At 33.0% G+C, this 15825-nt stretch overlaps 1 protein-coding gene across 1 annotated transcript; it reads left to right on the top strand.

Annotated features, from left to right (window-relative positions):
• The first annotated feature begins 596 nt into the window (after positions 1–596).
• Positions 597–13480, top strand: LOC129218006 (protein phosphatase 1L-like). Its single transcript, XM_054852191.1, has 4 exons — positions 597–1059; positions 4490–4676; positions 9298–9428; positions 12632–13480. The coding sequence occupies exons 1-4, from the start codon at positions 622–624 to the stop codon at positions 13001–13003; spliced, it is 1128 nt and encodes a 375-aa protein (XP_054708166.1). The 5' UTR covers positions 597–621; the 3' UTR covers positions 13004–13480.
• Positions 13481–15825: the final 2345 nt, after the last annotated feature.

Raw genomic sequence — 15825 nt, 5'->3', positions numbered from 1 at the left:
CTACGTTTTCATATAGGGACGTGATAGGGACTCTAGTCCTACGAACCTCACCGGTTGATCGGTGAATAACCGATTCCTAACCGCAGCAGTCATGAAAGCTACCGGTTAACTAGTTGCTTCTGATGTCGTGTCGTTCTATGAGCCGGTCGCATATATCTCCGGTCAACCGCAACTTAAGCTGGTTGATTGGTTGCAGAAACCACGTGACATTTTTGACCAATTATAAGTAATTTTCACCTGCGTGTTATTCGTCTGCGCCATGTCTGCGCAAGTAACCGGTGATCAACCAACAAAAGCGTTCCATAAACCATTGGCTCTTGAACAATCGGTTTGTAACCGCTGATGTCTTGGCTGTCACGTGATTAACCAACCGGTCGCTACCGATCGTGCTCGTCGAATGTAAGTTGTGAGAATTAATGCATGCATCAACAGTATATAAGCAATTTTTTCATGTTAGATAGTATTAAATCCATACAATTCTATTTTTAGGATGTAATCTAAAAATATTGCTCTGTCATGGCTTTATTGCCAATGCTTCTATTTTTAGACATTTATAGTAGGCAATAGTCCAGTGATGGACGACATTGTTGAAAAATTGTCTGCTGTAGTTTTGTTTTAATTATGGATGAAGAGTCTGAAGAATATGCAATGTATCATGCCGTCCTAAAACACTTAAAATTTGTTTCTAGCATTTTTTGGAGTTTCCCTCTGACAACATTTTCCAAATATTTTGCTGGTGATACGTCGGATTCAACATCAAAGTTGGAAATTTATTTAACATTTTTCGCTCTCTCCATCTTATTGTTTTTATTTTACCATGCAGGAGACTTGCTTCGAAGGCTTTTTCGCAGATTATTTTCACACCGAATACAGAAAAGATTAATATTTGATTCATATGATTTATTGAAAGAACGTGACACATGGGAACTCATAAAAGACGATTCTTGCGTGTATGCTATGAAAGGACGTAGAAATAGAATGGAAGATAGATTTAGTGTTATGTCTGACAAAGAAACTGGAATATTTTTATATGGGATTTTCGATGGCCATGGAGGCGAGGTAATGTTGTACTTGTAAAGTAATCAGTGTTTTTTTTTTTTTAAATACATGACACAATTATTTTACTTACCCTCTGAACTCCTGATCTGGTTGAGATGGGAATTCACCGGGCAATTTCAAAATCTCGTAAAAAAAAAAAAACATTTTTTTATTTTTTGCATGCAAAGCAACCTTAAAATTTTCCTAAATTTTTTTGATCATGCCCATCTAGTGATATGTTACTCATACTCAAAACACAAATGTTTTTTGATTCAACACAACTCTAAAAGACAAAATTTGGTTTAAAAACCAGCTTTCAAACAGCACGTAAGAATGTAAGAAGAAGAAAATAAAACTGGTTTTGTTGTGCCATAAAAGAAAATCACGAAAAGCAAAAACAAAATCTAAATTCCCTCATGTAGAGTGTGTGTCCTACATTGAGAAACATTCTAAGAGAATTGATACATTGTCCATGCATTGTCAAAACGCACGGTTACAAGGGAGGACGTTGGGGGGTGGTTACCCCTCCCTTGGGCCAAGATTGCCTTTTCTATATTTAGTTTAACGAAATAAATTTTAGATGATTTTCTACAATATTAGGGGAAGAGAAGCTCTTGCTATAATTCTTTAAAATTGAGGTTCTAAAATATTTCTCTTAATAGTCCTGCAGGGCCGGATTGAGGGGAGGGCAGACGGGGCTACTGCCCCAGGCCCCCGCAGTAAAATTTTTACAGAATATCCTAACTTTCACGGGTCGAAAATATCGGATATATACACATATATATATATATATATATATATATATATATATATATATATCAAAATATTCAGATATATATCAAAGTATCGGATATTTTCGAAAATATGATGATCTTTTCGAACCCTGATTAGGGGGCCTCCACACTTCCAAATCCGGCCCTGTGGTCCTGAACCAACAATTGGGATTTCAAAGAATCTTTTTTAGCCTGCGGTTTTTGATATTTTTAGGCAAAAACAGCATCATGGCTAGTGCATATTGGATGGGAAACGTCAGGCAAAAGAACTAAATAGAGGTTGTCCTCCTAGTATTAGGGAAAAATAACTTTTCCCCAGTATTGGGAGAAAAAGAATTTTTAATCTCTTTCCTGTTTATTGAGTAGTAGTCCTACATTCTTATTTTTCTTAAACGCTTATGCCCCTAGCTATTCAATTTCAACGTCTTTTTTATTCCAATCTTGTTCGAATCCATCAGTTCCAGATATTATTCCTGGATTACACTATACCAGTACGACTTCTCGTACCAGTGCTAATTAGATGCTCTCACCTTTGAAACAAAATAATGTAATTTTACTTTCTTTCGTAGTAACATGTAGACATAGGCTTAGCATCAAGAAGGTCCATGCCCCCCCCCCCCCCCCAACTTGCTGGACACTTAACTTCTGTCCCCAGAACTATAAGGAATAAGGAGTAGCACAAAAATCAAGAAGAGTCTATATTTTCTAATTTCTATGACCTTTAAAATGCATTTAGAGAATCTTTACTAATGTTACCATGTAACAGAAAAACATTTTAATATTCACTGCTGATGTGTTTGTTTTATAAATGTTTTTTCATGAATTATAACTTATTAATACAGTGAAGCACCGTTTATACGTTTCTCTTTTATACGTTTTAATCATTGTTTAAATTGGTCCCTACAGAGTCTAATACACATTAACCTATATGTATTATAGGTTTTTTTCATTTGTACGCATTTTTCATACAGTCCCTCCAAAAACATATAATTGGTGCTTCACTGTATTCATTTGTTTTATATACACACTTACATAAACTTCAACTAATCTTTTTTTTTTTCATTTTCACTTTAAAATGTCTTACAATCAACTGTTTATATACACATTTATGTATGCTATTGGTAGTAAAATATTACTTGAATGGAAAGAGTTTATACAGGGTGTTCCGTTTTAACCTGCAAGACTTTTATTTTCGCAACCGTTAGTATATACTTCCAATTGCAAAAATGCTCAAAAACAGATGCAGAGTTAAGATATTGAAAGTTTGAAGCAAAAATAAAAATTAGTCAAAAAATACAAAATGTAACATTTTGTATGGGCCCTAGGTCCCCTAACTAATATTTAGAGAAATAATCTCCATTGAAAACTATTACTGACACAAAAAACTAGACTTTGTGTGATCAAAACTCGAGGAGATATTCCAGTTCAAAGTTTTAAGGAACCATACAGAAGATGAGATTGGAACTTATCGCCCTTTCAGAAGAATGACAGGTCATCAAAGTAAGAAAAACAAGGTATTTATATACTATTCATTGCTATGCAAAAATAAATGCAAATCAAATGTTTTGCAGTGATACGCAAAAACACACCAGAAAACCTCGAACAGTTTGGAAAACCACACTCTATGGACGCCTATAATTTTAAACACTTGTTAACCGCTATATTTTCCCCCAAAAGGTGATATTGATGGCAAGTGAGAAGTGGTGTTAGTCACAAAACTATTTTTCATATCTCGCTGAATATTGGTCATGAATCATTCCACGTCAACCGACATAATTTTTCAAACCGTCCCCACTCGACCATCTCCGATTTGGATGAAATTTTATAGAGGTGTAGAGATGCCTTTGAAACTAATGTATGCAAATTTTCAACTTCCTAGGTCCAAATCCTGAGAATGTAGGATCTCCGAAAAATATGATCCAAAATAGTGGATCAGCTTTTTGTGCCAAATTGCCAACTTTAGTCTGAGTTTACAGAAAATTTTATCACGCTGGAAGCCTGAAATTTTAGGCGCTTAAAGTACGTTGGGCCATTAATCATTCATTCTCAGAAATTTGGGTATCCTATTGATTTCTTGACTTGGCAGCTTAAAAAGAGAAAGGTCCCACCAATGTATGATCTGCAGTGGAGATGTAATTCCCAAAAATATGTGAGCTTATGAATGCAAAGATATCTGCTAAAAGAAGCTTAGTTTTAAAATTTAGCTTTGGTCTTTTCATCCATAGGCTCACATAATTGGAATGAAAATTAGTTCCTTTGAACCGCAAAGCATATACGTGCAAGTATTTATTTCTTATGATCAAAAATGTTTTTTTTTTTTTTTTTTTGAATCCAGACAATCCACACACCCCTGTGATTAGCTTGCAGATACTTTTCAGTTGTGTGTGCAGATACTTTATACTTTTATCTGTGTGACTCTGGGTACAAGGGTCAAAAAAGTTTGGGAATCCCTTATCTACATTACAATCTAATAGAAGTAGCCTCTAGTCTAAAGTGTGTGTGGGGGGGGGGGGAGGTGAGTATTCATACTAAAGATTTGTATAATCTTCCTTCTTTGATGCATTCTTCATTCTGCTTGTTGGAAATTTTTACTTTTAGTTAAAAATGATGCTTTAATTTTGGTGTGGTTCTTCAAAATACATTTTATGAATTTGCTAATTTTTTCTCTTATTTTTTAGTTTGCTGCTGATTTTGTAGAGAAGCATCTGTTTAAAGAATTGCTGAAAAAGTTACAAACTGCAGTGAGGAGTGAAAAAACAGAGAAGAATAGCCTTGGTCCAGAATTTGTAAAGCTTTTAACTAAAGAAATTTTAGAAGTTGATTTGAAGCTCCTAATCAAGGTGAAAGCCTCAAAAGATGTTGCTGGTAAGATTTTTTTGATGTTCTATCTCTCAGATTTTTATTTTATTTAATTAATTTACTTTTTTGAGTTGTACAATTGATTTAATGTGGTCAAATCTGAACACTTAAACTATAGTTTGTTCCATGATTAGCACTTTAAATTATCAATACTTTCAGAGCTTTGGAAGTAGCACTTTTATTGGACTGGGTTTTGGAAAAATAAGTCATACGTTACTTTTATGAAAAGTTACATTAATATTTGCTGGGGGGGGGGGGGGGAGAGCTCTTTTTTACTTTCTTCGATATCTAATATATAGAAGAAAGTATTGGTTTTGTGTAATTTTCAAATTTTGAATTTTAACGGATTCAAACGTTTTGAGGTGTACTGGTTCATTTCGACCATTTTCGGAAAATGTCTGTCTGTCTATATGTGTGTGTGTGTCCGCATGTGTGTGACCAGTTTTTAGTGACCGCTCTACAGAAAAAACGACCGCATGAAATCAAACAAAAATTAGTACTCTTATGTGAACTTGTGCCCATTGGTTTTTGGCACGAATTCCTCCAAGGGGGTGGAGCAATGGAACATTTCCTAAGTTATGTGTCCCTGCTATTCCTCAAGAAGTAACTGGCAGAATCAAACAAAATTTGGTCCATATATTTCCCTTAACATTTACAGGTGCTGATTCAATTTTGGTGTCAATAGCTGGAAAAGGGGCTGAGCTATAGAACATTTTTTGAAGGTCACTTGTGACTGCTATATCTCAAGAAATAATGAATGGAATCAAACAAAAATTTATCGACAAGCAGCCCTTAGATGGTACAAGAGCTAATTTTATTTTGGCATCAAGAGCTGAAAAGGGGGTGGTGCAAGTGTTGGTTCAATTTTGGCGCCAATCACTTCAAGGTGCTGATTTGAAAAAAAAAAAAAATGCAAATAAAAATAGTCTTATTAATGCAACAATAGGAATGATAAATTGTAATAGACTGTCGTCTGCATATTTCTCATGATTTTAATTGTATCAGAAATATTATCAGAATGATTTAAAATTTTTAACTGTTTGCAGAGATCAAAGTCATCCTATATTTCCAAAAGAAATCTATATTTTTGGTACCCCAGAGGAATTCTACACCTTATGCATAATGAGTTATATGATCTTTCATTGAAAGTTATGCTCTGCTTCATCAAAAGAGAAGCTCTTAAAGGGAAAACTAGTGAAAATTTACTTGTGTTAGATCCAATAAAATATTAGAATTTTCATGTTGATAAAACGTTGCCCTGATTGCCCCAAATGTACCACAAAAACATTGATTCAAGTTATGAAAAAATAAAGTATTGTTTTCTTCATAAAACTAATATTATTCATATGTTTTTAAAAAACATAAGGTAAATTTTTAAAAATTATAAAACTGAAAAATATAAACAATAAAGTAGGTAATTAGCATTAAATAGGAGATTTTGCTCTCATGCAGTATTTAAGTCTCCAACATAGTAATAATTATGTGGTACAAAAATATGGGGTTTTTTTCATGTTTCAGTTAATTTTTTCATTTAAAAAAGTTTTTTTTTCATTTGCAAATGTTGCTTTAAATATGTGTTTGTTAATAATTTTTGAAATTGATATTTAATATAAATATGTGTATAATTTTTTTAAAAAAATAAATAGAAAAATCATTTTTTTTATAAAAGGCCTCCCACTGTGTACCTTAACAGTTTTTAATTTGGATGAATGTTTTTGTGGTGTATACAGGGCTATAGGGGCAACATTTTATCAACATAAAATTTCAAATTTCCAAAAAAAAAAAAATTCGATTCAGCCTAGTACACAAGTGCTGGTTCACAATTTTCAGGTGCAAGTTGGCAGTGGTTGTCCTTGTAAAAATTATATGAAAATTTTCACAATTGTTTTGACATAAAAGAATATATAAGAGGGTGTGCGATTTGAAAAAAAAAACGTTTTTTTTTTTGAATACACCCTTATGTGCATCAGTGACGAAGAAATTCCTAAGAATGTAGCAGATAAGCCCGTCAATAAGTATTGGAATTTCATCTTTCACCTGAAGGATGAAAAGCTGCACTACCCTAATTTGACCAAACTTGTTAAGGCTGTCCTGACTTTCTCTCATGGCTAAACTTCTGAGGAGAGAAACTAACAAAATAATTGTGACTGTTGACAAACCAAACATGAGTTTAGACACGATTGTTGCTCTTAGAGTGATAAAAACTTTGGTAAAACACTCTGAAAAATGTTGATGCAAATAAAAATGATCCAGTTGTGCAAAGCAGCACACTTGAAATATAAGGAACAGAAGGAAAAAATTTTTGGGGGAAATAAGAAAGAAAAATATAAAACCTAAATTGAAAAAATGTTCTTGAGATAAACTGAAAGGATTCAAAGAAAGCACTAATTCAGCTCAGGCAATGATAGATGAGGGAAATACGAAATTAAAAACTAAAACTCAAATGTAAATGCATGATTGACATTGAGGCTGGGCAAGCCATAATAGACACTGGTGATAAAAAAAATTTGAAAGCTGCTCAGAAAGACTCAAGCAGTTCTATGTAATTTGTTGCTGAACCATTTTGATTTTTAATTGAAATAAATTGTTATTTCCTTTAATATTATCATTGTTTTATTTATTTATTTTTTGTGTGTGGGAAATTTAATTTTTTTTATTCTGACAGTAATACAGAGTGTCCGAAAAGTCCTTGACATATTTAAAAAATTCATAGAAAACCAACAAATTGTCGTATGAATTTGCGGTTTGCCCCATAATACTTCATAGGTTCAAGAGTTTTTATGACACCGAAAAAAAAATGAAAAGGGGAAAAAAAAGAAGAAAAAAGGCATTTCGCAGCCAGGGTGTCAGTATATGCTATGCTTGTAATTCTTCGTTTAGTAATTTTCATTCCTTTTTGCGTTTTCCCATGTCAACAAAAATGATTTAAAAGTTACTTTTAAATAAAATTATGAAAGTAATTTATCTCTCTGAAAAGATGACAGAAATGCATGCATAGTGAAAGTATTGCTTTATATTTTACATTTTAATACATATTGAATTAGTTTTTACTATATTTCTTTATGTGCAAAAATATGTTAAATTTCCAAAATTACAATTTGTTAAAACTTCTTTGAAAAATCCTTATTCTTAATGGGGGGAGGGGAATCATACCGTCTTCAAATATTCCTGTTTATAACTATATTCTTTTTATATGCAAGACTTAACCCAAAATAGCTATCTGGTGATAAAATGCAGCTGCTAGTTGTTTTAAAGTAAAAATATGCCTAGTAATCTTTTTTTTAAATGTTTTTGATCAAAGATGGCTTTTGGTAGTCTTCGATTTCCACATATTATCTGATAAATCTGTATAAGTATTTATCATTATTTGGAATAGCCACCAGCCTTGTCTAGTGGTTAGAGAAGTCTGCCTGCGACAGAAAGATCTAGGTTTGAATCCTGGCTCGGGCATGGACATACTTTCTCTCTCCTGTTTCTGTCCTTTCTTTGTGTGAATGTGTTGTTGTCAGGACCGGATTTGGAAGTGTGGAGGCCCCGGGGCAACAAAGGAGTGGAAGCCCCTAATCAGGGTATGAAAAGATCATCATATTTTCAATATATCCTATACTTTGATATATATCCGAATATTTTGATATATATGCATATATGCGATATTTTCGACCCGTGAAAGTTAGGATATTTTGTAAAAATTTTATTGTGGGGGCCCCTTTGTTGTGGAGGCCCCGGGGCAGTAGCCCCACCTGCCCTCCCCTAAATCTGGTCCTGATTGTTGTGCTGTGAATGGTTGCCTACCCTGTAAACGTTCTCTTATGGCGAGTGCGTACTATAGAAGTCAGACTTAACACCAAATTGCAGTGCAGTTATAAGTTGGACAAGTGAAGCAGCGCACCCCAAAATGCTAATCTAGCTGGCCCATGACAACAACAACATTAATGAGAATACCGATTTTTTTTTTTTTTTGAATAAGAATAGGTAAAAGATAAATATTCTATACATTATTTAAAAATTCAACCTGCTTAAAATTTTGAAAAGAAACATTTTAATATTTGTTGCAAATTAAGTATTGTTATTAAATACTGCTTGGTTTATGATTTTGCAAATGCTATGAGTAATACATGAAATACACTGCCAGCTCAGTCATTTCCTGCGAGGACTGCAGTTTCATGCTTATTAGCACTCATCAGCCCGGCATAGGAAAGTGACTGAGCTGGAGATGGAAAACCTCTTAAGGAAGCCAAGAGGGCCTAACAAACTGGTAGCTAAAATAGAACCAGAGCACAACCAGACGAGTGACCGAAGCAATGGTTCAGTTCAACTCGAAAATTGTTGGCAGGGCACGGTATATTCAGTAAATTACCGCCCATTAGCCAGGGCTAAAGCAGAAATACATGAAATACACCACCAGCTCGGTCATTTCCAGCCGAGGACTGCAGTTTCATGCTTATTAAGCTCATGTTATGAGTAATGATCTTTTTTTTTTTTTTTTTAAATCATTTAAGCATGATTATGTCTTGTCATATTGGTACATTCCAAGTGATGTGATTTGTTACTATGATTCATGTAATTTTTAAATGTTCAGAGTGATAATAAGATTAATTTCTAATATTATGTTTATTTATTTAAATAGGTACAACAGCTTTAGTAGCAATCATTTATAAAAATGAATTAATAGTTGCAAATGTAGGAGATTCTAGGGGTGTAATCTGTGATTCAAAAGGAAATACTATACCTTTGTCCTTTGATCATAAGCCTGATCAGGTGAGATCTTTGAATTTTAACAAGTTACTTTATTTATTCTTGTTTTTGTAGTTTCACCTTTCATTTTATGTAATGATAAAAAAATTTATTCAGTGGTTGAGTGTAGAGGACTAAATTGGAGATGGTGGTCACACTTTTAGTTCTGGACTAACTTTGGAATTTGCAATGACTAAAATTTCAGATTTGTACCCAATTTCAGGAATGCTGCTTTGGTAGTACCTAGGCAAAGTTTAAAGGAAGAAAAAGGGAGTTTCTGCAAAAATGTGACCCATGAGGTTCTCTAGGGAAGTATAAAATGTTCTTAATTACAGTTCACTTTTCATCAGTTTAAAGTGACTGATAGTCACACTGATAAGGTTCATATATTGCAATGCTAGGCCTCATTTCAAGTGTGTAATTATATTATAAATATTATTAATTTTTGCTTAAAATTACCATAGTACAGTCAAGTCCCGACTTACGCGGGGGATGCGTTCCAAGACTCCTCGCGTAAGTCGAAATTTCGCGTTGTGGAAAAGGCTATGCGTAAAAACTTCTATAAACATGCCCAATTATTTTAGACACTTGTAAACACCCTCTCAACTGTTAAAAACCATTTCTCAACTATGCATTACTGTTTCTTATATAAAGAACTGAAAGTTTACTTATATTCTTTTAAAAGACCGTTTTATTCAACATAAAATACTGCTACGATACACAAAATCAATGATCAATGGGAAAGAAAGACAAAGTACGTACGTTGTAAAAAAAGCAAATTCACTGTAGTTGTACTCTACAGTGATCCAGTAATGATATTTGTAGCTTAAAAAAGTGAAGATGATAATGATTTTTGCTAGGTGATCAATCCGTTATTCTAATAAATTTTAAAATGCAGTTGCTTTACTAGTTTTTTATAACGTTTCCATCGATGGCATTGGCAACACTCTTCTTCCTGGTTTCTTTAATTCATAATATAAGATCAGCTTCCATTTTCATAAATTTTTGCATTTTACTAAGGTATTACTCGGTGAACTTTTACGATTTCCTTTTCTTGACTTTTAATTGTATGTATGGAAGATTCACTCATACCTAATTGTCGTGCTATCTTCGACGCATTTTTTAGTCGAGATTCAACTTTTCAAGATGCTTTTGCATCAAAATGCTTTAGCTTTTTTTTAATTGTCAAAAACTTTCTCTTCTTCCTTCTATCTTCATAAACTTCGGATGAAACAGCGCTCTTAGGTGCAATTATATTTCATCAACTTTCTCATTTGGAATGAAAAAAATAATAAATAGAAAATAAGGAGTAACCATTTGTATATGCGATGTTTAGATTGACTAGTACAGTGTGAGAATTTCCGCTCTCAGTGATGCGAAAGGGAGAAAGGTCTATTCACGAAAAAAAGTTATAGTAGACAATAATAGAGCCAATACTTACACACCACGATTCCTCTCCGAAATGTTTCGCGTTGCGGGTGAGGAATTTGCGTTAGACCTAAAATTCTTTACTGGTGAAAAAATCGCATTATAGCCATTTCGCGTAAGTCGGATCACGTTATAGCAGGAGTCGACTGTACTTGAAACTTTAACCCATATGTTACTTTCCCTACTATGCACTATTTAACATTATGATTATGGGATTACGTAGAAATTAAGAAATATCGCCAAGTTGGCATCATTTTTGATGACTTTTTTTAGGTGCCAAATAAAATACTAGAATTAGATAAATTGAACCATTCCCATGCCTGTTTAAACAAGGGAGCAATATTCTGAATAAGAGGGTATCAAAATAAAATTAATTACATTTGCAAAAACTTGACCACTGTACCAATTTCTGGATTATCAAAATTACATAGCAAAAGCAAAGAGTGAAAATTGAAAATTATTTTGGAAATTCTTTTGGTGTTGCTTGCTTTTATCTTACTTCTGCATTTTGTCAATCTGTTTAGCATGGAAAAAAATACACTAACCCTATTCCTTTTCGTTTTCTGTCCCACTTACAATTGAAGAGAAGTTGTTGTCATGAGAAATCTATAGATTTTTTTCTTTAAATTTTAAAATAGCTGTTTCTTACGAAGTACAAAGTTTTAACAGCAGTGTAAAATTTACAACCAAGTACTAAAATATCAGAGACTGGAAACTACAAATGAAGTGAGTTAAATAATTTTAATTGTTCTAGAGTCCTTGAAAATAATTAGATAAGTCTTTGAAAATCCGAAGCAAAGTTGGGCTCCAATTTTATTTCTTATCAAGTGTATAAATTATCAATTGTTCAAATGGGCAGTATGTTACTGTCTTGTAACATATATTCTAAATCTGCACATGTGCACCATTTCTTTTAAAGCATTTTTCACAATTGATCATTTCATATTTAATTCATTGTTGTCTTTGTCGGTGGGTTGGAAGGGTGATTAAGAACTAATTGCACCGAAAGCCAATGTGAGCAAGTAGCAATGCGTTGTCTTTTCTCTTCCTATGCTCTTTCTCTCTGTCAACTGCTGTCAATGATTTGTGAAATCAAAAACAATTTTTACTGTGCATTATCTTAATTTGCAAAAGAGTCTATGACTTTAAAAATGTTTTGTTTTCCTATTTTTGTCTTGATATTTTTGTAGTTCCAACTACATCTTATAAGGCTTTTCAAAATGCAGAATTTTATACCTATTTTTCAAACTTTCCTCCAGAGGAGAAAACCCCAGACCCCCTAGAATTGGAGATATTCTATACTTCACTTAATGGGGAGTCCTGCGTCACTCTCTTAATACCATTCTCCCTCTTAACGCCAATCCGAAAAGGACACCAGGGAAAAAATGATCAAAAAAGTAAAAGTATTGCTGTATGTATCAGAGGAAGGAGACAAACATAGTAAAGGGGGGAAAAGTAAAAAATTGCCTCTTACTCCATCGAGAGAAACGTTCAAACTACAAAAGTTGACCCCATACCTGAAACAGCTTAGGGCCCTGTTAAGGCTAAATCCGGCCGTGGTGATTCCTCAGGAGTTTATCTAGTCATTTTTGGCACTAGGTTCCAATATTTATTCTAATATGAGGCTAATGCTTAAATGATCAAAAATAAGCACTCAAATAGGGTCTTACTTTGAAAATTCAGACCATTATGCTGCATCCATTTAATTATTATTATAATCAAATGGATGTAGCGTAGTGGCCCTTCTATTTTTCTAGTGTTAACTTGTGTGTAAACTTTTCAATTTTTTCTTCTTACAGCTGAAAGAGAGGCGTCGCATACGAGAAGCTGGAGGGTTCATCTCTTTCAATGGTGTTTGGAGGGTTGCCGGAATTCTTGCGACATCCAGAGCCCTGGGTGACTTTCCCCTCAAGGATAGGAATCTGGTGATCGCAAATCCTGACATCTTGACTTTTGATTTGACTACATTGAATCCCCAGTTCATGATCCTTGCAACAGATGGTCTCTGGGATACCTGTAGCAATGAAGATGCCATTGCTTTTGTCAAAGATAATATCAAAAATGACAGGTATAAAGGTGCTAAAAATTTAGCTTTAAAAGCTCACAAAAGTGGCTCCATGGACAATATAACAGTAGTAGTAGTAGATTTTTCTAACAGAGAAATATCTTGACGTTGAGCGTAATATATTTTTCTTCTCATTTACATACTAAGCTTTAACACAAATGTTAATGTGGCATTTATGCAACTGGTCCAGAGGTTGAGGAATCTAGTACTTTTTTCAAGAATAAGCCCCCCCCCCCAAAAAAAAATAACAATAAATAATTAAATAAATAGAATAAAAAAGTTTAAAAAAAAAAAACATTTTTTCAAAGAAAATATTTGGAAATCATCCCAGAACAAAACAAGATTTTAGAATGCATTTTAATTTTGACTCTATGAACTATGGAAATAAAGAGTTTCAAAAGTTTTTTTTTTTTTGTCATGCCTAAGAGTGGTCTCTCAAAGCTAGGACATATTAAATACCTACCCAACAGCATATTAAAGTATGTTTTGGTTCAGTAACACTCATCTTTTGTGCTTAAACAAACTTAAAATTACTTCTTTATCTCATTTTATTTTGGTGAAGCCGAAATAATTTCTGCTTTATGAAAACGTGTACTTTTATCTACTTTTTCATTCTATTATCTACAAAATTGAACAGTCATTTTTGTTCAGTAACTTTTGCTAAATTGAATAACATATTTATTTGTATGTTTGGGAGAGAGGAGGCTTATTCTTTAAAAAAAAATGTAGCAGATTTCTCAAATCTGCAATACTTTTTTCCAGAAGTGTATTTCTTCAGTTAGTTGTTTGGATAATTTGGTTAATACAGTTGACTCCCTCAAATCCATTTGTTTATTTGTAATCAAGGAATTAGCTGGAAAATTCATTTATTTCCTGAGCTCAAACAACCCTTAAAATTCAATAAGAAGTTTTCATTTGTGTTTAAAATTTATGTATTTGCTTCTTCAACTTTTTTATTGCTTGTGATATTATTTAAAAAGTTCTGTTCAACATGAAATGAGTATCAAACTAACATTTTCTTTTATGAAGATAAAAATCATAACCATTTGGAAAAATAAATTTTACGTAGATCCTAGTAGCAATAGGCTATAATATATTCATGAGAAAAAATGGGCAAAGTCCAATAAATTTTATCAACATGCTATGAATAGTTTTAATCACTTTACAAATCCTATTTTTGGGAAACAAAGCTAACAGCTCAATTTGTCTAAGCAGCAAAAAAAAAAGGTATTTATCTTTTTTAAAGATAATACGAATACAAATACAAAAGTGACGACCAGCAACAGACTCTGGGTCCAGTTAGACTGGTCCTAGTCAATTTACAATCCCCAGTGAAGATCAATGGCCCTCTTAAAACTATCTACTCCCTTGCTCATTACCACCTCTTCCGGAAAGCTGTTCCAAAGTTCCACTACCCTGCTATAATAATAATTTTTCCTAATATCCATGTTAGCCTGAGATTTAAATAGCTTAAAACAATGACTCCTTGTCCTGGGGTCTATGTATAATGCAATATTAGTTCAATCAAATGATGCTAAAGCAGTCCATATATAATGCTTTAGCATCATTTGATTGAACAAATATTGAGTGAATTATAACCTATTCTCTCTTAGTATAAAATTACATTTTCTATAAATGTAGGTTAGGTATAAACATCAGAGTGAAAATAATGAATGGAGCCATCATCTTATTTTAAAAAGCTGAATAAAAACTGCTATTATGGAGTTTGGGAATAACAATTTGTTAAAATGAGTTTATATTTATTTTTTGGAGTATTCTGACCCTCATATTTTTAGTCTTGTCATGTTAGTATGAACTTTTGAGAGACTTAGACCATGTTTAAATAAGAATTAATAAACTGGTTTAAATGAACTACCAATTGCCCACAAACACCAAAGATGATTTTTGAACATATAAAAGAATTCCAATTTTTAACTCTATATCAGGGGTTCCAAACCTGGTTGCCGCGGCACCTTGTGGTGCCGCAAAGTGTCCTTGGTAATATTAATATGAAAGAAGTAGACTAGGGTGCTATGAGAAAATTCTGATAGCTGAGAAAATTCTGTGCCGCAAATCTGAAAAGTTGAAAACCCCCTGCTCTATATATATTATCAATTTAAGTAATTTTAACTATTTGGGCACAAAATGCAATGTTTTTCCACAAACCATTGTTGGTTGGTTATGTTCCAATGTTGTTGTTGTTGTTTTTTTTGCCATCAAATCATGAATTGATATTTATTGACTCATACAATTTTATCAATGATCTTTCTGATTGTTTGACTGTTCTTCTGTCACATACATTGAACATATTCTTCATATTAAATGGGATGTTTCTCTTTTTTTACCTTCTGAGTTCTCTAGATGTGTTATATATGTTTAACCACTTTGCTAATGTTTCCAGACAATAGTGAATTTCAAAAACTAATTACGCTGAACTAAATTTTTGAAATAAAGGTGGGACAAAGCTTACAGATGTGATCATAATAGTTATTGAAATCAAAAAAATTTTGATATTAGAAAGTCAGAGGGTGCTTGAACTAAAATTGAAAATTGATGGAAATCATATCACTTTTGGTTAATTCACCGGAATTAAACTCTGAAATGTCTGTGTTTAAGGGTTTTTTCAGCTTCCACCAAGAAAAGGACAAAACTAATATTACATTAAAAAGTGTTTGAAAACCCCAATCATATAAATCATAGCTAAGAACAGTGGAGTTGACGTTTTTCGCCTAAAGGCCGCATCTTGTATTAAAATGAACTTCACAGGCCAAAGCACATAAAGAATTTAAGTGTATGCTTATAACTTTTTCTAGATAAAAGGGTAAGGGGAGAAAATAAAATTAAAAATTATGTATTGTTACCGTCAAGGGCAGATCCAGCATTAAGTTTTGGAGGAAGTCAATTATTGCAAAGGTATCGTAAGTATAA

This window comes from Uloborus diversus, chromosome 1 (assembly GCF_026930045.1).
Source record: "Uloborus diversus isolate 005 chromosome 1, Udiv.v.3.1, whole genome shotgun sequence".
Classification (NCBI taxonomy): domain Eukaryota; kingdom Metazoa; phylum Arthropoda; class Arachnida; order Araneae; family Uloboridae; genus Uloborus; species Uloborus diversus.
The sequence above is the reverse complement of the archived record's forward strand: the minus strand, read 5'-3'. Positions and strand labels throughout refer to the sequence as shown.

What these genes read in the sequence shown, in the direction of transcription:
- LOC129218006 (XM_054852191.1), top strand. Translation starts at nt 622, where the DNA reads ATGGATGAAGAGTCTGAAGAATATGCAATGTATCATGCCGTCCTAAAA. An exon ending in AGCCTCAAAAGATGTTGCTG is followed by an intron (nt 4,677 to 9,297) that starts GTAAGATTTTTT and finishes TTATTTAAATAG; the next exon opens with GTACAACAGCTTTAGTAGCA. An exon ending in TTGATCATAAGCCTGATCAG is followed by an intron (nt 9,429 to 12,631) that starts GTGAGATCTTTG and finishes TTCTTCTTACAG; the next exon opens with CTGAAAGAGAGGCGTCGCAT.